Genomic DNA, 27,161 nt, shown 5'->3' with positions numbered 1-27,161 from the left:
TAGTCATAGTAGTAGCCGTAGTAGTAGTAGTAGTAGCAATACCAGCCTTCAAAACCTAAGTGCTTCCCAGTGCTAAGGGTATTATATACATGATCTCATTTAATTATCACTATATTCCAATGAGATATTATCTTTGTTTTGAAGATGAAGAAATAGGCTAGGGGATTCTAGGTGGCTCAGTCGGTTAAGCACATCAGACTCTTGACCTCAGCTCAGGTCATGATCTCCAGGTTCCTGGGTCCCAGCCCTATATCAGACTCTGCGTTGACAGCATGGAGCTGGCTTGGGATTCTGTCTCTCTCTACCTTCCTCTGCCCCTCCCCATTCTCTCTCTCAAAATAAATAAATAAACTTAAAAAAAAAAAGAAATAGGCTCAGATTTATCAGCTTGGCCAAGGACACACAGTTGGCCAATGACACACAGTTAACAAAAGGAAAGCCTGTCCATTCCAAAGTCCATGTTCTTACCAACAGTACTGCTGGCTTCCATTATGTAGACTATAAAGTTGACTCTCTTTGAAAGAAATCTCTTTATCATGTAAGGAAATCTTCCATACCAATTTATTTCTTTTTAAAATTTTGAATGAATGGGTTTTTATAACATTATATTAGTTTCATGTTTACAGCACAATGATTCAATATGTGTACGTATTGTGAAATGATCATCACACTAATCTAGTTGACATCCATCACCACACCTAGTTATAAATACTTCAAACCAATTTCTTACAAGCTTTCAATCAAAAAGATTTTTAATTTAATCAAATATTTTCTCAACGTTTATAAAGAACTTTGTCATTTCCCTTGCCTACGCTAGCTTCTGCCTCTTGTGGTCTCCGGGCATTGCCGACCTGGCCTCCAGGGGGCACTGTTTCCCCGTTAATACTGAGGCTCAAGCCTTTGACTGCTAATTTCCTTCAGTACAGATAAGATCAGGAAAATATTTAAACAAAGTTTACAAAGGGCTCAGACGAACAGAAGGCAAATGAGTAGAGAGAGTAATACGCAACTAGATAATTTGGTTCACTGAATGCAGAGTAGGCATTTCAGTATCTGACCCTGAAATACCTTGCTTCCTACCTGGCTTCCCACTGCAAGCGCAAAGCAGAAGACGTTTCTCTATCCTGCGCTATGTCCTCAAGCAAGCAAAATTCTTTAAAAACTGGCCCTGAGATTGGTAAGGCTAGTTCCAACTAAGGGCTTCCTTCCAAACTCTAGTTTCCAGTTTCAGCGTCTGCCTTTCCCTACATATTGGACACTTAGCCTGTCAGCCCTCTTCTAGAAAGATGGCGTTGTCTGCTCCTGGTTTGTAGCTCTCCTCTGTTGTTTGGAGATGGTTATCTGTGGGTCTCTCATACCCCTTCGTGTCTTAGTCAGTATGCCGAGTGCAAGGCCCTGACAGCTTATATTAAAAATCTGTTACTGCGTAACTGATTATTCCAAAATGTAGAAGCTTAAAAAAACACACACGTATTTTTGCTGACAGTTTCTGTTGATTAGGAACCTGGGTGCCCCGGCTGCAGGTGCAGGTGTTGGCCGGGGTGCAGTGGTCCCCAGCCTGGATGAGGGAGGCTCTGCTCCCAAGCTCATTCAGCACACTTGTTGGCAGGTCTCAGGTTCTTGCTGTGGCCAAAAACATCCTTTCCTTGCCACCCGTCTCTCCATAAGGCGGCTCCCAAAATGCTGCCCACGTCCCAGTGAGTGAGAGAGAACATTGAGAGGGTGCCCAAGACAGAAGCTAGTCTTTTTATAATCTCATCTCAGAAGCAAGACCCTGTCACTTGTGCTGTATTAAATTAGTTAGAAGTGAGTCAGTAAGTCTAGCCCACAGTCAACTGGAGGTGTTACACGAAGGAGTGAATACCGGAAGGCAGGAACCATTGTGGGCCATTGTCGAGGCCTTCTACCACTCAAGCCGTTTCTCACGGTGGTGTTTGCAGCAAGCAATCTTTTTTTTTTTTATGTTTATTTATTTTTGAAAGAGATATAGACAGACTTGAGCAGGGAGGGGAAGAGAGAGCGAGACGGAATCCAAAGCAGGTTCCAGGCTCCAAGGTGCCAGCATAGAGCCCATCGCGGGGCTCAAATTCATGAGCCAGGGGATAATGACCTGAGCTGACATCGGACGCTTAACTAACTGAGCCACCCCAGTCTTTTTTTTTTTAAGGTTTATTTATTTATTTTAAGAAAGAGAGAGAGCAGGGAGGGCAGAGAGAAAGAGGGAGAGAGGGAATCCCAAAAAGTCTCCATGCCCAGCATGGAGCCTGATGTGAGGTTTGATCTCACAACTGTGAGATCATGACCTGAGCGGAAACAAAGAGTCAGACACTCAACCAACTGAGCTACGCAGGCATCCCACCCTTTTCTTTTAAGTTATGTCTATGCCCAACTTGGGACTTGAACCTACAACCCCAAGGTCAAGACTGGCAAGTCCTACTGACTGAGCCAGCCAGGGTCCCTTACAGCAAGCAGTCTTGAGGAAGGAAGTAGCATCCCCCCCCCAGCGAAAGAGAAGATGGCTTAGCTTGTTGCTTGCTAGAAAAGCAATGAGCTCCCCAAGCTCACTGTTTGCCCCACTGGACACAAACCCTGCACATATGGCATCTATCTGGGGCCCTTGGTATCACACCTGTGGGACTTAGGGCAAGAGGAGTTGATGTAAACAATTCATGCTTTTTATGCTGTGCTGTGGGTAAAACAAATTTTTTTGCCTGAGTGGCTCAGTCAGTTGAGCGTCAACTTTTGGTTTCAGCTCAGGTCATGATCTCACAGTTTGTGAGTTCAAGCCCTGCACGGGGCTCTGCACTGATGGTGTGGGGCCTGCTTGGGATGCTCTCTCTCTTGCTGTCTCTCCGCCCTGACCCTGCTCTCCCTCTCTCAATGTAAACTCATTTCATCCATGAGGTAGGCACTATTAAAAACCCCTGCTTTACAGACGAGGAAGAAGAGGCCCAGAGATGTTGAGTAACTTGCTGCAAGTCATTCAGGTCCCAAGTGTCAGAGCCTCAATTAGGCAAACAGAAACAAACAAACACAGCCCGGCTACAGCACCCATCGATCCGCTGTATCATGCTAACTGTGCTCAGAGTTGGGAAGGGGTGAAGCAGAGACAAGATGGGGGGGAAATGACAAAACAGAGAGTTCATTCCTCAAAACATTTATTGAAATCATCGATTTAGAGTTTTTTATTCCTAACATAGCAACATATTGTCTGTTGTTTCAAAGGGCATTCAAAGGATAAACTCTACCAGTTATATTGATAAATGCTTTGATTTAGTGTGCTAGTTAGGATTTTATTTAGAACACTTGTTCTATATTCAGACTATGAAGGTTAAAATGTATTGTTCACACACAAAAATCTGAACATGGAATTTATAACAGCTTTGCTCATAACTGCCAAAAGTTGGAAGCAACCAGGATGTCTTTCAGTTGGTGAATGGGTAAACGGTGGTACATCCAGACAATAAAGTTAATTAATTAGTTAATTTTTATTTTAGAGAAAGAGAGCATGCAAGCAGGAGAGGGGGCAACGGGAGAGAGACAGAGACAGAGACAGAGGGTGAGAGAGAGAATCTTAAGCAGGCTCTTTGCCCAGCACAGAGCCCGATGGGGGTGCTTAATCTGACGACTCTGGAATCATAACATGAGCAAAAATCAAGAGTCAGACGCTCAACCAACTGATCCACCCGGGCGCCTCTCAATATAAGATTATTTAATTCTAAAAACAAATGAGCTATTAAACCACGAAAAGATGGGGGGGGTTAATGCATATCACTGAGTAAAAGACGCCAATATGAAAAGGTTATATATCGTATGATTCCAACTACGTGACAATCTGAAAAGGCAAAGCTATGGAGACAGTAAGAACATCAGTGGTTTCCAGGGTTGGGAGGAAGGGAGAGATGAGTAGGCGGAGCTCAAAGGACTTCAGGGCAGTGGAGCTATTCTGTAGGACGCCGCGATGGCAAAAACCCACAGAATATGTAACCAGAGTGAACCCTAATGTAAACCACGGATTTTGATGATAATGATGTGTCAGTGTAGGTTCATCCATTATGACGGAGGTACCACTCTGGGGGGGTGGGTTGGCGTGTGTGGGGACAGGGGTTATATGAGACACTTTCTGCTCAATGTTGTTATGAACCTAAAACTGCTCAAACAATAGTCTCTTTTTTAAGATGCTTAGAAAATTACAGTGTACTTTAAAATGTAAACTTTAAAAAAAAATTTAGATGTTTGTTTATTTTTGAGAGAGAGAGACACCCAGCACTAGCAAGGGAGGGACAGAGAGAGAGGGAGTCACAGAACCCGAATTTGCGTGTCATCCTTGCGTAGGGGCCATGCTAATCTTCTCTGTGTCATTCCAATTTTAGTATGTGTGCTGCCAAAGTGAACATGGGAGTCACAGAATCCACAGCAGGCTCTGGGCTCCGAGCTGTCAACACAGAGCCCGACGCGGGGCTCGAACCCGTGAACCACGAGATCATGACTTGAGCTGAAGTTGGATACCTAACTGAATGAGCCACCCAGGCGTCCCAATGTCAACCATTACTAATAGTGTAAACATGTGTAGTCAGGTTTTGTTAACCTCGCTCTATACCTGTTCAAGTCCTACGTGCCCTTGTCCACATCTTTCTGCCCTTTGCCTCCTCCTTTCCTTAATAAGTATAAATGGCTTGGCCCCCACTTGGGCTCTCTTCCTCTCCTCCACTGTCTTCTCCAACCTCCTCACCCAGGTTTACCCGGCTGTCTGTCTCCTCCATACCTATGCCCTGGCTGCAGAGCTCTGCCAAGATGATATCTATTGTACCACTTGCATTCCTCCGACATCAGTTCATCCCTCAGTGAGTCCTGCAACTATTTCTGTGTTTCTCAAACCAGAGCTTTCTGCTCAATAATATGTATCAGCAAGTTTTAAGTGTAGTTTTCATTTTTGATATTGTACTATTTTGAATACATATTTTCAAAGTCTTATGCTATTTCTTCCTATTCAACAGATATTATATGTCAGCTTTTTTGCATATATATAAAATTAGATTCATGTTATTAACTAAGCTGTTTTCTATTTAAAAATTAAAATAATCTGGCTTCTAATGATCATGTATATATATATATATGGCAGATAAGCATATCTGTCAATGATGATTCACCCAATAATGCTATGGATTAGCAACCCCAGATGGGTTAATGTGTTTAGAGTTGCTTTAATTATTCGTCTCCTTGTTTTTTTTTAAGATGACTTTTATTTATTTTTATTTGAGGGAGAAGGGAGGGGGTAGAAGGAGAGAGAAAATCTTAAGCAGGCTCCACACTCAGGACCCTGGGATCATGACCTGAGCTGAAATCAAGAGCCCTATGCTCAACCAACTGAGCCATGCAGGAGCCCCAATTATTGATCTCTTTAAGAAGATTTGTGAAAAAGTTGAGTCCTATTCCCTTCTTTAATGTGCCTCAATGCCCTGGAATAAGCCTCCCTTGTTCTTAGATCAGGGCATTTCTTCACTCAATGAGCTCCATCAGAATCTAATTCAATCCTTTCCATGTCTTCTCTTTTAGCAAGACTAGGGACCACTCTCCTGGGCCCTAGGGATTAAGACTACTGGTCTCAAATTGGTAGCCCATGGGGAAAATTGGCTTCATAGATGTGGCTTCTTTGGCCTGCATAGCATTTTGAGAAAGTCTGAATTCGTTCCTAGCAGTTTGAAATTATGCCATTTCATATTAAAGATGTGTATTGCTAGTTTTTATTGAAAAATTACTGGATCTGGCAATTGGGGCTTTGTATTCACATAGCAGCCATAAGCCATTCCCTTTAGAGAGGGCATACACCTCTTGCCACTCAGGAAGACTGATGGTCAGTTGCTATTTATCACCTCACTTTCACCTCTTCTGACACTCACCATTTGAGGTGCCTCTCAGGTGTTTAGGCATCTGAGTTTGTAAATGTCCACACCTGGTCCTTGCTGCCTTTTGCCCAGAGCAACCATTGAGATTGAAGGCTCCGGAAACACCACAAGTTTCAAATCAAATGGACTCAGCTCTGCCTCTTTCCTGCCATGTGACCTGGGTAGGTTATTTCACCTCTTTGAATTTCTGTTCCTTTATCTGCAAAAAGAGGATGATGATGGCATGGTTATGTGAATTAAAGGCAATAATGTATATACCATGTTTCTGATACAGTCAAGAAGAGGCAGGAAGGGCTCAGTGAGGGGGGCTGCCTCCTTTGACAAATGCTGTGCTCACCTCTAAGGAGATGACAAGGCTACTCCTGTACGTCTCTGGGATGGGCGGTTCATAACTAATTTGTGTGATGCTCTCAGGTGTCTAGACACAAATAAGAATATAAGAAACCAAGGGCACCTGGCTGGCTCAGCAGGCAGAGCATGGGACTCGTGATCTTGGTGTTATGACTTTGAGCCCCATGGCTGAGGTAGAATTTAGTTAAAAAAATAAGATAATTTTTTAAAAATAATAAATAAATAAAAATAAATAAAATATATGAAACCAGATAGTACTTAGGTAAAATTTATATTCGATAACTGTCATCTGCCATCATCAAGGACCCATAATGTGTTAAGCTGTTAGTCAACAGCACGTAGATTGCTTGGAGAATAATCCCGTGGCATCGTAAACTGAAGTCTTGCAATTAGTTATATGAAGAAAATAAAAATGGAAAAGTTTGTGAGTGGGCATGTTTTCCAAAACTGGGGAGGGGGAGGAAAATTCTCTGTATGACGCACTTGTCCTCACACTGTAACTTTTGTGAAGACTTGCTGATGTATCTATATTTCTGACTTGGTTTTTAATCTACTGCTGTAACAAATTACCACAAATTTAGAGACCTAAAACCACACAAATGTTGTAGTCTTCTAGGTCTGAAGTCTGACATCAGTGTCACTGAGCTAAATGAATGTGTCAGCAGGGCTGCACTCTTTTTTGCAGGCTCTAGAAGTGAATCCATTTTCTTGCCTTTTCCAGCTTCTAGAGGCCACCCACATTCCATGGCTCGAGGCCCCTTTCTCCACCTTCAAAGCCAGCAATGTTGTATCGCTCCAACCACCCTTCCATAGTCACATCTTGTTCTCTAACTCTTCTTTTGCTTCTTCCTCTTCCACTTTTGAGAACCCTGTGATCACCTTGGACCCACTCAGAAAACCCAGGATAGTCCTCCTATCTTGAGGTCTGCTGATTAGCAATCTTTATTCTGTCTGTAACCTTAATTCTTTTCTAAAATTAATTCTTTAAACTGAGATATAATTAACATGTGACACTACATGAGTTTCAAGGCTACAGCGTCATGATTCGATATACTGCTGTATGATCACCGCAAGTCTACTTGGCATCCATCACACACACAGTTACGTTTTTCTTGTTATGATGAATTTTAAGATCTACTCTCTCAGCAACTTTCAAATGTACAATACAGCATTGTTAATTATAGTCACCATGCTGTACGTTACATCCTATGACTTACTAATGTTATAACTGGGAGCTTGTACCTTGTGACCACCTTCACTCGTCCCCCACCCTCGCCCCAAGCCCTGCTGCTGTCAGCAAACCTCTTCTCTGTATCTGAGTTCATTTTGTTTTGTGGTGTTTCACATTCCACATAAGATCATATAGGGTTTGTCTTTTCCTGTCTGACTTAATTCACTTAGCGTAACAGCCTCAAAGTCCATGCATACTGTCCACGCAAACTTAATTCTTTACCGTGTGACGTATTTCAGGTCGCAGGGACAAGGATGTGGGTGTCTTTGGGATGCCATCATTCCGCCTACCGTAGTGAGTACGTACGTTACTATACGTTTACCTCATTTAATCTTCGCAACAGCTTTGTGAAGTAGGAACTACTTTTGTGAATAAGAAAACTGCGGCTGAGAATTAGGAGATGTGCCTGGGTCCAGAGCTGGTAAGCAGCAGTAAGATTCAAATCCAGAGCTGCTTTCCTCCAAAGTCATGTGCCTAATCACTACACTATTCTGAAATTTGTTCAAATGGTATTTTTCTATTTTCTCTGAAAATGATTATTATAGTGAAAATTGGAATTTTGGAGGGTGAGACGGATAGCCCAAGGAGTATATATATATCAGTTAAAATTCAAATAAAGCTACTGTCTCTTTATCACCTTAATGTGCTCCTTATATTTTTCTAAATTGAATTTTATGTTATCACAGACTTTTGCCACTAAGTCTGACTTTCTGCACTGTGCCCCAAATTGTTAATAGCACTTGCTTTTAAAAAGTCAAACAGACACAGTTTCCTCCAAAGGCTGTGAACTTTGACTTTGCAGAGTTTAGAAGTAAATGAGACCCCAAACAATTATGTGACCCAGTTTCTTGCCTTCAGTACCTCACAGCACTGTTTTCTGGTTTGGTTTGGGTTATTTTAAAAATTTCTATTATTATTATTATTATTTGCTATTTAGGGAAACATTATGAGATTCCACTGTAGGAATTTAATTTCTATGGTCTTAGCTTCTAGCAGTTTTTTCTTCTACCTGTTTTTCATTTTTCATGATTGTTCTCCAATGGAAATAACTAGCAATTAAAAGCAATTTATCCCTGTCATGAGTTGGAATTACAAGTAACAAGATAAGCGTTTAAAGAGGTGGTTGAAGCCAAATAGCATGCTTGTAAAACTTTCAAACATTATGGTATCACGCTTGAAGAAACACATTAGGCAGAAGTGGTGAGATAGTTAAAAAGGCAAGGTACTGAGGAACATTCAATAGTGAAAGTCCACATAGCATAAGGAAAAATTAATCTGCTTTTCTCATTTTCTGTCAAGGATATAAAATCCTCTTGAAAGCACAGTGCATGTTTGTACCTTGAACCACTGTCTTAACACAGTGCTTTGAAGAGGTAATGTTTATTGAATCAGTGGTATTTATATTTACATATGATTGCAGTAAAGCACCTTGAAGATATCTAGAAGAGAAAATAAGTCATAAATGGTTTACTTAAACTACAAGAGGGGCATCTGTGTAGCTCAGTTGGTTAAGCATCCGACTCTTGCTTTCGGCTCAGGTCATGATCTCACAGTTCATGGGATTGAGCCCTGCGCTGAGCTACTGAGCTCTGCTCTGACAGTATGGAGCCTGCTTGGGATTCTCTCTCTCTCTCTCTCTCTCTCTCCCTCCCCTTTCCCTACTCATGCTCTCTCTCTCTCAAAATAAATAGGTTAGTTAACTAAAAAAAATTAAACTACATGAGGGGTGCCTAGGTGGCTCAGTGGGTTAAGCATCTTACTCTTGACTTAGGCTTGGGCCATATCGTCATGGTTCATGAGTTTGAGCCCCACGTTAGCGGGGCTGCGCTAACAATGCAGAGCCTGCTTGGGAATCTGTCTCTCCCGCTCTCTCTGCCCCTCCCCTCAATAAATAAACATTAAAAAATAATAAACTACATGAAAACTAAGTGGGTGTTCAAATGAACAGCTCCAAATTCAAATCCTGGCCCACAGGAAATCATTATCTATGCCAAGGGCTGGGAGAAGAGGTAGGGGAGGGAGCTGAGAAATAGGTGATTCTGTGAAGATTATTTGTTAGAACAGTTCTCTATTATATGCTTCATAAATTACCTAAACTACTGTTTGTGGGTGAGAATTATATTTTTAATTTATACCTCTTTGAGCATAGTACTGTACCTGGCAGACACTAGGTACTCAACAAATAGCTACTGAATGTAGAAGAAACAGAACAAAAGATATTAAATTCTTAGATGACACCAAAGCAACATGTACACACATACATATTATGTATTTATGACCTCCTATACTAATATATTGTACACATTGTAAACCAGAAACCCCAAATTTAAAAACATAAAATAATATGTTTTAAATAATTTAATGGTATTTTATTAATAGTAGAAGAGCCTCTTTGCTTTCATTTGATGCTTTATTACTTGGTAATTCATTACTTTTTAAAAATCTTGGTTTAATACCTTGTGATATAGTGATTTGAAGATCTGGTACTAAGTTTAGCTTATTTTGATATTACATTTTAATAGCTGTCATAGCTGAAACAGGTACTTCAAAAAGCTATTTAGATTTACATTGAAGAAATGCATTGTTGTTGGCTATACCTATTAAATTACTCATTTTCTTCTCCAGTCCCATCAACCAGTTCTGCAAAGGTTTTAGTTGAAGTCTTATTAGTAAATTCTCATTTTCTCTGCTATCAGTCAGCAATGCTTGCAAACTAATTTAAAGGTATTGCATTTTAATTAGTTTAAGGGCCACTGAAATTACTTGGAAAATACTTAAAGAGAGAAAATTGTGTTTCCAAAATGTTTAAGTGTGTATATATGAGTTTTAAAAGGACACACACACAATTTTTTTGCAACAAAATTATACCCTGATAGAAATATCTCTGAACATAATTTTCAAACATTCTCTAAAGTGTTTCTTTCAAAACACATGTACACTTTTTTTTTTTTAATATCTTTTATTTATTTCTAGGAGAGAGAGAGAGAGAGACAGCGTGAGCAGGGGAGGGTCAGAGAGAGAGGGAGATACAGACTCTGAAATAGGCTCCAGGCTCTGAGCTGGCAGTCAGCACAGAGCCCGACGCGGGGCTCGAACCCACGAACCGCGAGATCATGACCTAAGCGAAAGCCGGACGCTTAACCGACTAAGCCACCCAGGCGCCCCACATGTACACTTAAAAAAAAATTTTTTTTTAAATGTTTTGTTTATTTCTAGGAGAGAGAGAGAGACAGCGTGAGCAGGGGAGGTCAGAGAGAGAAGGATTCACAGACTGAAACAGGCTCCAGGCTCTGAGCTGGCAGTCAGCACAGAGCCCGACGCGGGGCTCGAACCCACGAACCGCGAGATCATGACCTAAGCGAAAGCCGGACGCTTAACCGACTAAGCCACCCAGGCGCCCCACATGTACACTTTTTTAAAAGAGAGGGTGGATGGAGTTAGTCTCTCATTTAGTGTTAAAAGTTTACCTTTAAAGGAAAATACTACTCACAAAAAAGGTAGGGAAATCTGGATCCCTTGTAATTTTGTTAGAGGAAAATGCATCATTCATCTTGATATTCATTTATTTAAGTCATAATAATGACCAGTACTTATGTAGTGCTTATTTTGGTGGTAGATTTTCTATTATTAGCTCATGTCATCCTCAGGACAATCTGGTACAGCAGATACAGTTATGCTCTCCAATTTATAGGTGAGGAAACTGAATCCCAGAGATGTTAAATAATTTGCCCACGATGACATGGCTGGTCATGGCAGAACCATGGTCAGAACCAGGTAGTGTGTATGCAGGAGCAATGCTTTTAACCCTAAGAAGTATCTTGAATACTTCAATAGAAGATAGAGTTTCCACGATTACTCTCCATCTCAGTACCAAGTATTATATATATTCCATTGAAAGGAATTGTTTTTAGAAAATTAACCACATCAATGACCTCCTATGCTACACAAAACTGCAATACACTGATGCTGGATAAAGGAGGGCTTCCCTGCCAAGGGGGAAGCCGAACCTTTCAGGATACCTCACAAAGCACGTGAATGACTGCCTGACAAAGGACTGTATGAGCAAGCTACTGTCAATGTGTATGTTAAATAAAAAACTTACTTTATTTTCAGATAAAACATTCATTGGGGTACGTTATTTCTTTTGTTTTTCTTTAATTTTTTTTAACATTTATTTATTTTTCAGACAGAGAGAGCATGAGCTGGGAAAGGGCAGAGAGAGAGGGAGCTGCAGAATCTGAAACAGGCTCCAGGCTCTGAACTGTCAGCACAGAGCCCGATGTGGGGCTCAAACCCACAGACCACGAGACCATGACCTGGGCCAAAGTTGGATGCTTGACCAACTGAGCCACCCCGGTGCCCCTGTTCTATCTGTATTAGATTGTCTTGAGCATCCTTAGGACATGCACCCTCCACCTTAGATGGTTCTTTGTCTTAACAAATATGATAAAATTCAAAATCACCAAGTATAGTTTGGATAAAATAGGTGTAGGGGAGTTTCATAGGATAATCAAAACTACCTCTTAAATATAATGCAAGAAAACACAAATGGGCGAAATAAGCATTTAGAGTTCAGATTTTAAAATCTGATAATGAAGAAATGTAATTTTATTTTTAATTTTATTATTTTTTTAAACATTTTTTCCCTTAAATAGTTATTGTCAAATTGGTTTCCATATAACACCCAGTGCTCATCCCAACAAGTGCCCTCCTCCATGCCCATCACTCCCGTCCCCTCTCCCCCACCCCCATCANCTGGATGTCCTCTTTGGAGAAATGTCTGTTCATGTCTTTTGCCCATTTCTTCACTGGATTGTATTTCAGGTGTGGAGTTTGCTGAGTTCCTTATAGATTTTGGATACTGGCCCTTTACCTGATATGTCATTTGCTACTATCTTTTCCCATTCTGTCGGTTGCCTATTAGTTTTATGGATTGTTTCCTTTGCCATGCAGAAGCTTTTGATCTTGATGAGGTCCCAATAGTTCACTTTTGCTCTTGATTCCCTTGCCTTTGGGGATGTGTCAAGAAGTTGCTGCAGTTGAGGTCAAGGACGTTGTTTCCTGCTTTCTCCTCTAGAGTTTTGATGGTTTCCTGTCTCACATTCATTTAACCGTTTTGAGTTTATTTTTGTGTATGGTGTGAGAAAATGATCTAGTTTCATTCTTCTGCATGTTGCTGTCCAGTTCTTCCAGCACCATCTGTTTAAGAGGCTGTCTTTTTTCTATTGGTTACTCTTTCCCGCTTTGTCAAAGATTAGTTGGCCATACATTTATGGGTCAAATTCTGAGTTCTCTATTCTATTCCATTGGTCTATGTGTCTGTTTTTGTGCCAATACCATACTGTCTTGATAATGACAGCTTTGTAGTAGAGGCTAAAGTCTGGGATGGTGATGTCTCCCATTTTGGTTTTCTTCTTCAATATTACTTTGGCTATTTGGGGTCTTTTGTGGTTCCATGCAAATTTTAGTATAGTTTGTTCTAGTTTTGAGAAGTATGCTGGTGCAATTTTGATTGAGATTGCATTGAATGTGTAGATTGCTTTGGGTAGTAATGATATTTTAATAATATTTATTCTTCCGACCCATGAGCATAGACTGTTTTTCCATTTCTTTGTGCCTTTTTCAATTTCTTTCATAAGTTTTCTATAGTTTTCATCATACAGATCTCCTATATCTTTGGTTAGGTTTATTCCTAGGTATTTGATGTTTTTTTGTGCAATTGTGAATGGGATCAGTTTCTTGATTTCTCTTTCTGTTGCTTCATTGTTGGTGTATAAAAATGCTACTGATTTCTGTACATTGATTTTGTATCCTGCAACTTTGCTGAATTCATGGATCAGTTCTAGTATGCTTCTGGTGGAGTCTGTCGGGTTTTCTATGTAGAGTTTCATGTCATCTGCGAAAAGTGAAAGTTTGACTTCTTCTTTGCCAATTCTGATGCCTTTTATTTCCTTTTGTTGTCCGATGGCCGATGCTAGGACTTCCAGCACTATGTTAAACAGCAGTGGTGACAGTGGACACCCTGTCGTGTTCCTGATCTCAGGGGGAAAGCTCTCAGTTTCTCCCCGTTGAGTATGTTAGCTGAGGGCTTCTCATAGATGGCTTTTATGATGTTTAAGTAAGTTCCTTCTATCCTGTCTTTCTCGAGGGTCTTTATTAAGAAGGGATGCTGTATTTTGTCAAATGCTTTTTCTCCATCTATCGATAGGATCATATGATTTTTATCTTTTGTTGATGTGAGGTATCACATTGATTGATTTGCGAATGAAGAAATGTAATTTTAAATGTGAGCGTAATTTTAAGTTGCAATATAGGAGCGTGAATTGAAGAGCTGTGAGAGAATGCTCTCACTGTACTAAGGACTTGCCTGATCCTTCATAGAGTTCTATGTCTCATACTGGGCATCTCATCTAAAGAAGAATGTGGAGAATTTGGAAAGAATTCATGTGAATCAAATAACATTTTTAAAAAAAGGTGAGAAAAAGTTAAAAGAACTGGTGTTGTTTAACCTAGAGAATTTAAGGGTCTTCCGGTATATGAAGCTTTATAATTCCTTAAAGTCTACTTAAGTCTTTGACACATCTGGTTGAGCCAGGCACAGATTCCTCAGGGAATTAGTTGTGGAAATAACAGCAACACTCTTCTTTAAGCCAGAGGCTATTAAGCCTTTGCATTCGAAATGGGTTCAATCATTAATTGTGCATAATTAACAGTAAATAACTGAGTCACCAAATGAATAGTGTTTAAGAAAAGCTATTATTTCCTACTGATAAGCAACTAAAATAATTGTTATCTTCAAAGTCTACCCAGTATGTTTGATCTTAAAGGCCCAATTTGATTCTCTAAGGAACATAGTAATTGCTGAGCCAAATTATGTAAGTTATTGCCAACTATTTACAGATGTAGTTTATGTCTGTAACAGACTAACCAAACTAGAAACCAAATAAATAAATAAATAAAATAAAAAAAAAAAGAAAGAAAATGAGAAAAAAGAGGGCGGTTTGTATTTTGTTCTTGATACTTATAATAACTAGACTGGAAGACAATGAGGTTTCCTTAATTTCCTTAATAGGGAAGGATAATGGTTTTACTTCAGATAATTAATGGTCTTAGCAAAATTAAAAGTAATTTCTAGGAACTTTTTTGATCAAAAAGCTGTGCCTGCAATTTAAGCGTTCTGATCTCTTAACACTTCCCCTGGGTTTTTCTCAGGAGTCTAATACAGAAAGTGAAAAAGTCCTATAATCTAAAAGGCCTTATATCTGACCCTAACGTAGTCTTGCTTTAAAATGGTTTTCACTTTGTTACAAAACACACTTGAACTTTGGGCACTTGAGTTTGACATGGCTAATTTGGCCCAACAAAGATATTGAGCTGTGGGCCACTCCCACCCCCAACACACAAAATTAGTACACTCTGAACCATTTTCTAGATGAAGGAAACAAGTTAATTTGGCTCTCTGCCAAGGCAGCATAAAACAGTATCAATTTCAGTTCCCAAGGATATCTGAGTTTTTTCTACCTATACCTTGGGTGGCTTTGTGTTTTATTATATGGTTTTGCTCAGAAAACTCAATAAATTGGTCACTTTAATTCTCATATTCTTACCTATTTTATAGCAGGCTTTTCTGGGTTAATTATTTCCTGAGCCAATTCATGACTTGGACTATCCTTAAATTACATTTCCAAGAAAAATGGTTTTCTTTCTTTCTTTTTTGAAGCTGTGGGATGCTGCGTTTGGTATACCAAAGGATAAGCATAGCTGGGAACTATAGCAACAACACACAGTGTCTGACCCATTTAAGTAGATGAGTTTGTAGTAGAATGAAGGAGAAGGTGCTATAGAAGCAATGCAAATAATATGAATCAAAAACATCTTTGCTTTTGTAATCATGTGGTTGGTAGCACTATTCTTATGTCTCTAGTCTTGTTGCTTTATCTGCTATAAAACAAATATTCCAATGAATGCTGGCCCTCATTTCCATTGCCAACTGACTTATGAATGAATAGAAGCCATTCAGATCCTGTAGCTGTCATTTTATCAATTTTTCTCCCTATAGGAAGTGATACTTCTTATATTGTTATGCTCCTCAACTCTTCCAGAGTTACAATGAAATAACTACAAACAATAGAGGACTTTATTATGATATAAAAATTCATGATGGCTCTGTATCAGTTTAGAGAAAAGGTTTTCCATTTTGGAAAGTGGGTGAAAACTAAGCACTCATCTCATTGGAACATATTACCTAAAAAGAAAAAAATGCTATATTACCTTGTTAGGTAGTTGTTTGATTTGATTTTTAATGTTTGGGTCAACAGTTTACAGTATCACCAGTCCAATTTTCTAAAGTTCTGAACATAATTATATCTTAGTATTTCTTTTATGATTTTTCTTCCTGTTACTTTTAGGACTTCTACAAAAAAAAAAAGAAAAAAAGAAAACCTCTAAAAATTGACCATTCTTTATACTAGCACAAAAGAAATATAAATGTTGGCATTTTTATATCTTTGTTAGAGCTAATTAATAATAAGGATGATGACAATAGCAGTCAATTGACGTTATGTTCCAGGCATTGTACTAAGTTCATTTGATCCTCCTGGCAACTTTATAAGATAAACACTATTATTATCTCTGTTTCACTGAGGAGAGAAAAGTACTATTATTTTTATGTTACTGATGAAACCAGTGCTCAGAGAGGTAAAACAATTTGCCCAAAGTAAAAAGTGGCAGATACAGAACTTAAATCTGAGTCGGTTCAGTGCCAAAGCTTGTGCTCATAATGTCTACATTGTAGACAGAACAGATGAACAAAATATTTGCCCTATCTGAATGAAGAGCCCTATTTTCAAACAAAATATTGGAACCTGTAGTCTAAAGAAAAAACTTTCTGTTTTAAAATTTTATTTATATGAAACCTTTCAATTTTTTAAAGTTTATTATTTTGAGGGGAGGGAGAGACAGAGAAAGAGTGGCGGAAGGGCAGAGAGAGAGAGAGAGGGAGAGAATTCCAAGCAGGCTCTACACTGTCAGCACAGAGCCCAATGTGGGGCTCAATCTCACAAATCATGAGATCTTCACCGGAGATGAAATCAAGAGTTGGACACTTAACCAACTGAGCCTCCCAGGTGCCCCAATTTATATGAAACCTTTTATAAAAGCATAAATATCAGCTAGACATTTAGCTGAACATTCAACAACTTTTCTTATACAGTATAAACTTCAAAAGAAACTGGGAACATAAGAGAAAATGGAGATTTGATCTATATCTATAGGTGAGTATGATTAACCAAAGTGATCAGCCTTAAAGTGTGCCTTTAAAAATAATTTTAGATGAAAAACCCCTTTAATATTAAGTTCGTGAACACATTTATAACCTCTCATATTCTGAAGAAACCAAACTAGTAAATTGTAGTTCTCAGATTATAAACCCAAAATAACCAATTTCTTAACAGTTATTTACCTTCTTGTCTTAAAATGTTGTGGGAGGTGGTATAAGTGTGCGTGTGCGTGCGTGTGCGTGTGTGTGTATTCTTCACAGCAGGGAGAGAGATTTATCCTGGAAATATAACGGTTCCCAGAAGTTTGTCTTTTAAGAGGGAAGGAAGGAATGAATGAATGAACGAATGAACAAATGAAGGAAGGAGAAAAGAAAGGAGAGAGATAAGAGAAAGGAAGGAGGGAGGAAGGAAGAAAGTTGAAGTATGGTGACAGGTATGTGTCTCTAAGGCAAGAATGATGTCAGTCCATTTGGAGTTTATTGACACAAAATTTCCTATTGAGAAATTTTTCAGCAATGTGAATATGGTTTTAATTAAGAGATACACTGATCTCTTGTTGATTTTGTTACAAGAGAGGAAATGCTGTAGCTTCTCTGTGCCTTATTGTGTAGATCACGGTGAAAACATACAAAGGACCTGGCGATGCATTGAACTGTATCTGTTGTACTTTACATCCTTTTCCTTGTGCCACTGACATCACAGTTTGGAAAATTCTGCAGGATTATTATATTTTGATGTATAAAAATTCTGGATTACCAATTTATTTTCTCTAAGAAGGAGGCCATACTGTGTTAAATGACATTACAAATGAATATTCTTACCTTTACCTGTGGGTTAAATTTTTGAATATTATTTTAAGACATGAGGAAATGTCCCCTGACTTTAGGGAAGCCACACATAAATGCCATTTCCTCTAAGGACCTTTGGAAGTTTATTTGTTCACAGATTTATGGCATATTCTCTGGAACGATATGGTCTGAAATAAAAATGGTTGTCTCAAAATCCGAAACATGATACGGACATGGGAATCTTTATATAATTGAGTCTATTTTCAAGTGATACCTGGTAAAACATTAAACTACAGTAGTGTCGTGGGGCAAACAACAAGCACTTTACTTCAAAAACCCTGACCGCCTTAGCCACGCCCGCTGCAGCAGGTAATCCCCAGGGTTTCCGCTCACCTTCTCCACCCCCCCCCCATCTTACCTGGAAAACAGGAGCCGAATAAAGAAGTCTAAAACGCAACTTCTATATTTAAAGAATAAGAAAGAGTCCTGGGGCNGTGCGGAGGCCCCGGGCGTGCGGAGGGCGCGGGCGTCCCCGACCTGGGGTCGGCGACTGTCGCCTCACACCGCTGCGCTCCCGCCCCTAGCGTCTCTGTGGTTTACACGCTTCCCCTCTTCTGAAGCGAGTTTGGCCCCGTTGGCTCCCGTGGCGTCGGCACTCAACGCGCGCCGTCGAGAGCGCGACTCTCTGGCCTCGCGCCGTCCGCGGAGGCGCNGGGGGGAGCGTTCGTCCCTCCTCCTCATTTAATTTTGCCCGGGGATTTCTGAACCGTAAGTTGAACTTCGGTTCTGCGCCAAGAGCCCATCTATTTGAGATGCAGGCACACTTGAGATGCAAGGGTCAACACAGACCACCATCGTTCCTAAATCTTTACTTACAAATACTAGACTTTTGTGTGTTTTGATTCTCGACTGTGTCTCTAGGTTGAGGATTTACCCAACCAGTCTGGGGAGTGACTTATGTATTTAACAAACACAAACGGCTCTCGCTCTATGCTTGGGCTCCTTCTAAGTGTTTTATAAATATTAACTCAGATTGTTAACTAAAAATATTAAAGTATAGCGGTTCTAGCAGTGAAGAGGCTGTGGACACTTCAGTTCCCCAAATATCATTGCAAGGACTAGAAAGATTTGAGGAAGTTTCAGGCATATTTTAGGACTGGGTGTGCCTTCTGCTGCACTTGGCTACCACTCCTTTAAGACAAGCCACCACCCTACACTCCCTGGGGGAAGGGAGTCTGAGCTCTGGGAACAGACCTCTTCCTTTCCGACCTCTGCCAGATCCCTACTGTCTCCTATAAGATGGTCTTTCTCACCCACCATACTGTCCATCATTATTAGCTAACTCTGCAAAGACCAGAACTTCCCCCTTTTTACAACTGCCACCACATTGAGCCTAATTTTGTTTTCAAAAGGAGCTTTGTTTATAATCTGTTTGACAGTTGACGAAACCATAGTTGAGTGAGATGTATTACAAAATAATAGGTTTCGGTGTGTACACATCAACATAACAAATAATGCTCTGTGATTTTATTGCCATTTGCTCTTGGTAATGTTGAGTTGATGGGTCAACCTGGTAGATGCCCATTTTGCGATTTGCAGACATCTAGAGAGAGTATTTTTCTTGAATGAAGTACCCCTTTCAAATGAGTCTTTGGCCTGATAGATTGGTACAGACCCAAAATGGTGAATCATGGGTTTTGTCATTTTGGTGATTATCAATTTGATGTCAAAATCTGTGTGTCATACTAGCTTTCTCTCTTTGTAGCCTTTTCTCTCTCATTTAAATTTCCAGAGATGATTAAACGAGACTCTAAGCCTTATTGAATAGGCTTATGAAGTATCTCCTGGAAGTAGGAAGGCTCACTTTCCTCTGATATAATTCATGGTACAGCAGACAGTGGCCTTTCCCTGGATTTAGTTCAGTGAAATGACAGCTAATACTTTCCTGGATTATAGAGTACTTCCGGATATATTTGTGAAGTTGGCAGCCATTTTTCTTTAAAAAGTTTATTTATTTATTTTGAGAGACAGAGAGCGAAGGAGAGAGAGTGCCAAGCAGGATCTGCACTGTCCGCACAGAGTCATTGGAGGGCTTGAAGTCACCAACTGTGAGATCATGACCTGAGCTGAAACTAAGAGTCGGATGCTTAACCAACTGAGCCATTGAGGCGCCCCGGCAGCCATTTTTTATTCTTGCTTTTACAGATAAGGAAACTGAGGCAGAGAAATGTGAAAATGCTTTAACCAGTATTGTATATAGCTGTTGGAGACAGGTTGAATAGGGAGCAGGTGTGTGGACAGAGCCTGGCATGTGCCAGCGTGTAATAAACAATGTGGAATGAATGACTCCAAATGACTTCGGATTTCTTGCTCTTTCCAAACATTATGCCTCTCAACTACTGTAACTGATTTGTGCCTAAGAGATTTCCAGGCCTATACCAATATCTCTCAGTTATTTCAAACAGTATCTGATACAATAAATGTCTTGTCTACAAAAAGAGATGAGACTGCTTTTTGGATTCATTTCTGGCTTTTGAAAAAGCAAATAGGTTGGTTATTTGTTTTCCTTCTCAAACATCTTACTTTTTTCTTCTGATTTGGAGATAGTTTAGATTAGACATATGGCTTAATTCTTTGTGGTGATAGCTTCCTTATCTCTCCCTGCTCTTTTAAGGTCATTTTTAAGGACTACAAATCACTGCAGGTTTTAAACGTTAGTGAACTCAATTAAGCTACTCAGATTCAAACACAATGATCATAGGTATCATCTTTTTTTTTTTTGAAGCATCTGACACAATTACTGAATTTTTTTTTAATGTATTTATTTCTAGGAGAGAGAGAGAGAGAGAGAGAGACAGCATGAGCAGGGGAGGGTCAGAGAGAGAGGGAGTCACAGACTGAAATAGGCTCCAGGCTCTGAGCTGGCAGTCAGCACAGAACCCGAGGCGGGGCTCGAACCCACGGACCACGAGATCATGACCTGAGCGAAAGTCAGGTGCTTAACTGACTAAGCCACCCAGGCGCCCCCTACTACTGAATTTTTTGAAATGTTGCAAGTCCTTTAGTATAAAGGATCTTAAAAAATTTTGTTTTTAAATGTTTATTTATTTTTGAGAGAGAGTGCGAGGAAGGGGCAGAGAGAGAGAGAGGGAGACACAGAATCTGAAGCAGGCTCCTAGCACAGATTGGGGCTCTTACTCACGAACTGTGAGATCATGACCTGAGCCAAAGTCAGACTGTTAACCGACTGAGCTACCCAGGCGCCCCAAGGATTTTTCTTTTAAACAAACCAACCAAAAAACCCCTCAACTATTTATATCCTAACAGCATAATCACTGAATCCTAAAGTATGTGACCTCCGGATAGATAACCTTCAATTAGAGAGGAATATATGGCCATTACCTGGGGTGGCGAGAGGAATTGAAAAGGGTATCACGGAAAAAAGAGAGATGGGGTGGCCTTTCCCATGAGGGATATAAGGTGGTAAGAAGCTCTTAATGAAGCCAGACTGAGTCATCTGCCTGTCAACATTCTTCTGTGTGGGGGTGGAATAAAACACTTTTGAAACCTGCCTTGTTTCAGCAACCACTTTACCTTTTCTGATCTTCATGTGTTTTTTTCCCTCTCTCTTTTTAATTCATGTAAATTACTAACTAAAGTGCTGATTCATGAAACTTAAATTATGTAACATGTTATTCCTGACAGAACAGCTCCCACATTATTTTAAGGGAGTCATTGCTTCTGTTTTCCTTTACCTATTCGATTCCCTATGGTGNGAAGTCGGACGCTTAACCGACTAAGCCACCCGGGCGCCCCTCACGTCAGAGTAATTTTAACTCAGTACTAACTTTGAGTTAATTGTCTTGCTGAGGAAGACAACATGGAAATCAAATGATGAAGGCCAATTGAGAGCATCAATAAATAAAATTTTATCACCTGTACGAAGCTGAGCCGGGGGCTTTCAAAGGGAGTTGGGGCGGCGTACGGTACCCTTGCCCTTGTCCCCCAGGGCCGCTCCTGTCCGCCACATGGCCTACGACACCTGTCCTGGGCCATCTCCTCGTAGTCGGCATGTCTTCATTACTCAAGACCAAAGTCTGTTTTCCCCGGGTGGGGGAGGGGGGAGTGAAAGGACGGTGGGGGGTGATGGTATCAAGGGAAGAGGGTAGAAGATTGATAATACGTAAGATGGAAGGGAGGAGATGTGTGGGTGAAGTAAGATATTTAGTGCACTCGTGGTGGGTCCGTGCCGGCACCTCACTGGGGCCATAAATATAGGGAAGACCTACATGGGGTCAAAGAATGTCTGGAAAGGATGAAAAACATCTATGACATTGTATGATATTGGCAGGCAGAGCTCCTTTTTACCACCAAATGCAGAAGTATCGTTATAGGTAGCTGTTTCTTCGGGCTATGTTAGGAATTTTTCTGCAATTATCTGCAATTTATCTGTAATTAAAATGTAGAGGGCTGATTTAGTGGCTTTTAACTTGACAGTAAGAGTGATTTGATAGACCTTTGCTGAGTAAAAGCTTGGATTTTGTACCTTTTTAAAAGCTTACTTTTTTTGGAGAATGCCTGTAACTTTGAGATGATGAGGTTATCCGTTTACTATATTTACTGTATTAAAATACATTGTATTTATATAGCATATAGTAATTAACATGATTCATGTTAATTGCTTCCATTCAGGTTCTGGATGTATTTGCTATGCCAGTCAATACTAAAATTTTTTTTCTATAGGTAAAATAGACTTCATATACAATACACGTATACATAAAATTGGACTCCTTGATGGACTAGCCACTCCCCAGACTGCTGGGTGAAATGTCTTCCAAGTGCTTGGGGCGCTTCACTAGGACTTGACCAACTGTTTGCTTGAGTTCAAAAATGAGAGGGACCTTTATTACTCTAGTTGTTTACTTCCCTGTTTTTAAAATGAAAATAAATTAAAATTAACTTAAAATGACCTGGTTTCCAATTCAGCATCTATATATGCAGATAAAAATACATATAGGACCAAATATATAGGCTATATAATCTAATGCACATGAATATTATATATATGACTAGCTAAGAAAGAATATAAGAATCATCCTTAGTTTCCCAAGAAAATGCTATATACATCATCTTTCCCCCACATTTTTATTTTATTATTATCTCGTATATTTTCTAAACATATTTTTACTTACAAAGATATGCATGCCCTTAAATTCAAGCAACCGAGAAGTATGTTATGTAAAAAATAAGTCCTCTCCACTCAATCTTTTTTTTTTTTAATGTTTTTATTTATTTCTAGGAGAGAGAGAGAGACAGCGTGAGCAGGGGAGGGTCAGAGAGAGAAGGAATCACAGACTCTGAAACAGGCTTCAGGCTCTGAGCTGGCAGTCAGCACAGAGCCCGACGCGGGGCTCGAACCCACGAACGCGAGATCATGACCCCAGCGAAAGTCGGACGCTTAACCGACTAAGCCACCCAGGCGCCCCTCCACTCAGTCTTACCCACAAAGATAACCACTGCCCATTTTTATATCCTTCTAGACTTTTTCCCATGTTTATATTAATTTGTGTATCTGTAAATGTACATTGAGGGTTTTTTTAATGATAATCATTCTATACAATTTGTTCCTTTTTTCTTAACACTGTATCATAGACATCTGTAGATCTATATAAATTTTGACAGCTGCATAGTTAATAATTTATCCATTTTTTGTTCTATTACTTATATGCTCCCTCTTTTGTGTCTTTTAAAATATATTCAAATCACCGAAGTAATACATTTTTTCAAGAAAATTTTAAAGAAAAATAGAAAATGGGGGTGCCTGGGTAGCTCAGTCAGTTAAGGTTATTTTGGCTCAGGTCATGATCTCATGGTTCATGAGTTTGAGCCCTATATGGGGCTCTGCTCTGATATCGTGGAGCCTGCTTGGGATTCCCTGTCTCCCTCTGTCTCTGCTCTTCCTCTGCTCTCTCTCTTTCTCTCTGTCTCTCTCTCTCTTAGTAATAAATAAACATTTAAAAAAAGAGAAAATAAGAATCACCAAAACCCGCCATCCATTAATAATCACTATTAGCATTTTAGAGTATATCTTTCTAAACTTCTGTGTGTGCATATCCATATTTACAAAGCCATTTAAAAAATTTCTCTTATACAGGCTTGCTTTGTTGGTTAGAGAATCATGTTTATGTAGCTAACCAGCGTCATAGATTCCATGCATGTTTGAACCAGTTATTTTACAGTTTCCTGGCCACCTGCCATTCCCTAAACCTGCATAACACTCATGGAAATTTATACTATTGCTCATCAAGGAGATGAGGTGAAGGTATGTAGACGGACTGATGAATCCACCCAAATCAGCGTAAATCAGTCAAGATTCGTATTTTAAGTACATCTAAAGTGAAAATGTTTAAGAAGAGAAATGTTGAAATATTCACATGTAATTGACTGTGATCGCTACAGAAGAAGTGAAAGTAGTAGACTTGAACCAAGAGAAGTGTTAAATTCCGTTAAAAATTAGAATAGCTGTGGGGCACCCGGGTGGCTCAGTGGATTAAGCGCCTGACTTCACTCAGGTCAGGATCTCACAGGTCGTGAGTTCAAGCCCCACATCAGGCTCTAGAGCCTGGAGCCTGATTCAGATTCTGTGTCTCCCTCTCTCTCTGCCCCTCCCCCACTCACGTTGTCTGTCTGTCTGTCTCTCTCTCCCTCTCTCAAAAATAAGTAAACGTTAAAAGAAAAACGCCTAAAAAAATTAGAATAGCTGAACTTTAGATGTTTTGAAGTAGTCTCCAGATGATAAGTACACGGTTTGGAGTACTTGGTTTAACAAAGCGCCTACCAGTGGTAGGGAGGGATAGGTGACCTTGAAGTTTCCCGTGATCCTACTCTATTATAGGCTGTCTCAGAGTAACACTGGACTTAGTATAATTTTATGCATACAACTCCCTAGTTGCATACTAGCGCCACCAGTCTCTTCAGACAGCATCTGTCCGGGCTGACGTCTCTCTACCCACTGAGCACGTGCACAGCTCTCACCCACACGGTCCTTGTATGTCTTATTCTCGCCTTCCCCCCATTCTGACAGTTTAGTAGCTTTAATTTTTTTAATGTTTTATTTCTGAGAGAGAGAGAGAGACAGCATGAACAGGGGAGGGTCAGAGAGAGAGGGAGACACAGAATCCGAAACAGGCTCCAGGCTCTGAGCTGTCAGCACAGAGCCCGACGCGGGGCTTGAACCCACGAACCGTGAGATCATGACCTGAGCTGAAGTCGGACGCCCAACTGACTGAGCCACCCAGGCGCCCCCAGTTTAGTAGCTTTTAAACCCTCCCTCCCTTTCCTTGCAGCTTTTGCTTCAGGGAAATTTCTGTTCTTTTTCCATCCTACTCTCTTCATTTTCATCTTGAGCATAAAAGATACTAATCATGGTGATACAGTTAAGAACAAGCCTTTCATAAGGGAAAGGAAAGCTTTTAGTTTGGGAGGGAAGGTAGACATTATAAAGAACTAGTGGTTTCAGCCTTCAGAGTCCTTGAGAATACCCAGTAATTCCTTTCAAAACTTCCACAGAAGTCTCCACCTACCTCCTCTTCTCTAAATAAGTTGGTTTTCCTTAAGCGTTGGTGTGTATAGTGAAATTGAAAACTGCTTATAATTTTGGGGGGGGGCATATCATTGCAATAGCATTCTTTTGTGCTACTTTTTTTTCCTATTGGAGATGTTAGCTATATAATGGACTGAACAGACTGTTTTGGTTATGAAAGCTAACTCCTAGATAAGACCCCTCTTCCCTTCAGAAAAGACATCTAGTTCTAGATACCTGGCTTAAAAACAATCTCTTTTAGTTTTAAGTAAATGGAAGACTAAGAAAGCTATTTTAGATTAGAGGTTAGCAGTCTTTGAGAAGTGGTATGTCAAGATTCCAAACCCTTTCCTTCCAGATTTTCATCAGCAGAGATATGCATTGGTGAGAAGCACAGATCAACCTTTGATCCTCGGGAGTCAGAAGAAGCAGTACTGGTTACAAGAACGATAGGCTGCCCCTGGAGAGCCTCTCAGGTCAGGCCCGGGAGCTGACCGTATACCACCTTCAGCTCAGCTGTAAAAGGGCTTCGGCCAGACGTTTGGAGGAGCTCCACAGCAAGACAACAGCTGCCTAACAGCTAGGCTGAGAGTAAAGGCCTATTTTTTTTTCCATAAATATTAATGAAAAAGGTTGTGAAAAGACATTTTTATTCAGCTTTCAAACAACCTGATGCTAAAATTGATGATGGCTTAAACATGAAAGTACTATGTCATTTGCTTATTTGAACTAAGTTAGTAAACAATCTGAAATTAAGACTTCGCTATAATTTTAAAAAACGGTGCTTATTTTTGTAGTTCTCTGTGTACATAGTTGGCTTTAATCCGTTCTGACACAAGTAGCTCTCTTTTCTGAGATCTTTTATCCCCCCTCTTTTCTCATGAGTATTTGGTGAATTTTTTTTTTTTTTTGGTCTATAAGGGAATGATTTCTTTTTAATTAATGAAAGATAAGATACTTGTGTGTTTTAGCAGAGAACATTTTTAAAGAGATTCATAAGACTGTGTCCCCTTTTCTCCTGGAATTTTGTTTCCTCCTTTGGATTTCCTTTATTTCTGATTCCCATTGACATTAACATCATTTATGTTCCTCCTCTTAAAAGTCCTCTCAAGTGTGAACAAAAGCCCTTGTGCTATTGAATTTGTTTGTTGCTTTTTTGGACACTTAACATTAAAAATTTGCCTTTGAAATGCAGAAGGTGTGGATAAATTGCCACTTTTGTGTAGAAAAACGAGGAAAGAATAAGAATATAGTTTTGCTTTGCTTGTCTAAGGATAGACAGAGTCTGGAAGGCTACTTAAGAAATTAACACTGTTTATCAAGTTGGGATTGGGTGATGAGAGCTGTGTGGGTAGGGACAGGGATGGGAAGCCCACTTTTCACTGTCTATCTTTTGTATAGTCTTGTTTGAACCGTGTGAATATATAGCCCATTATAAAAATTGTTTTTAAAATCCTGTCAGTGGGGGATACCTGGGTGGCTCAGTCAGCTAAGTGTCTGACTCTTGATCTCAGCTTGGGGCTTTTTTTTTAAATGTTTATTTTTGAAAGAGAAAGAGAAAGAGAGAGGGAGAAGGAGAGAGAAGAGAGAGCATGAGCAGGGGAGGGGCAGAGAGAGAGGGAGACACAGAATCCGAGGCTGGCTCCAGGTTCTGAGCTGCCTGCACAGAGCCCAATGTGGGGCTTGAACTCACAAACTGTGAAATCAACTGAGCCTCCCAGGTGCCCCTGGACTTATGTCTTGATCTCAGGGTCGTGAGTTCAGGCCTGGCATTGGGCTCCATGCTGAGCGTGGAGCCTACTTTAAATTTAAATAAATAAATCATGTTTCTGGATTTCCTGACTTACGGAAAATAGATCTATCCTTTTCAGTTTTCCCTTTTCCATATGTCCAATAATGCAATTTTATATTTCTCATTTATTTAAAAATTTTTAATTCCAGTTAATATACGGCATAATATTAGTTTCAGGTGTACAGTGGAGTAATTGAACACTTCATACGTCACGGTGCTGATCACAAGTGCCC

At 40.0% G+C, this 27,161-nt stretch overlaps 1 protein-coding gene and 1 non-coding gene across 3 annotated transcripts in view; one reads left to right on the top strand and one right to left on the bottom strand.

Moving 5' to 3' along the window:
- The window catches only part of LOC144221319 (uncharacterized), a 28,987-nt gene extending 23,958 nt beyond the window's left edge, over positions 1-5,029 (top strand). The window contains exon 5 of one of the 2 annotated variants that reach the window (XR_013332019.1): positions 4,374-5,028. Coding sequence is in view for 1 of the 2 variants with exons in the window: in XM_077751792.1 (XP_077607918.1) it covers positions 4,374-4,499 (126 nt within the window). In the remaining variant the exon portion in view is untranslated. Of the gene's footprint in view, positions 1-4,373 lie in introns of both variants that reach the window. The other variant, XM_077751792.1, reaches the window with a different exon arrangement.
- Positions 4,291-4,395, bottom strand: LOC144221390 (U6 spliceosomal RNA). The gene has a single exon (XR_013332067.1). It is a non-coding gene; the product is annotated as a U6 spliceosomal RNA (small nuclear RNA).
- Positions 5,030-27,161: the final 22,132 nt, after the last annotated feature.

The sequence above is a fragment of the Crocuta crocuta genome, unplaced genomic scaffold (genome assembly GCF_008692635.1).
Source record: "Crocuta crocuta isolate KB4526 unplaced genomic scaffold, BGI_CrCroc_1.0 scaffold20, whole genome shotgun sequence".
Taxonomy (NCBI): domain Eukaryota; kingdom Metazoa; phylum Chordata; class Mammalia; order Carnivora; family Hyaenidae; genus Crocuta; species Crocuta crocuta.
This window is presented reverse-complemented; position numbering and strand designations above follow the sequence as displayed.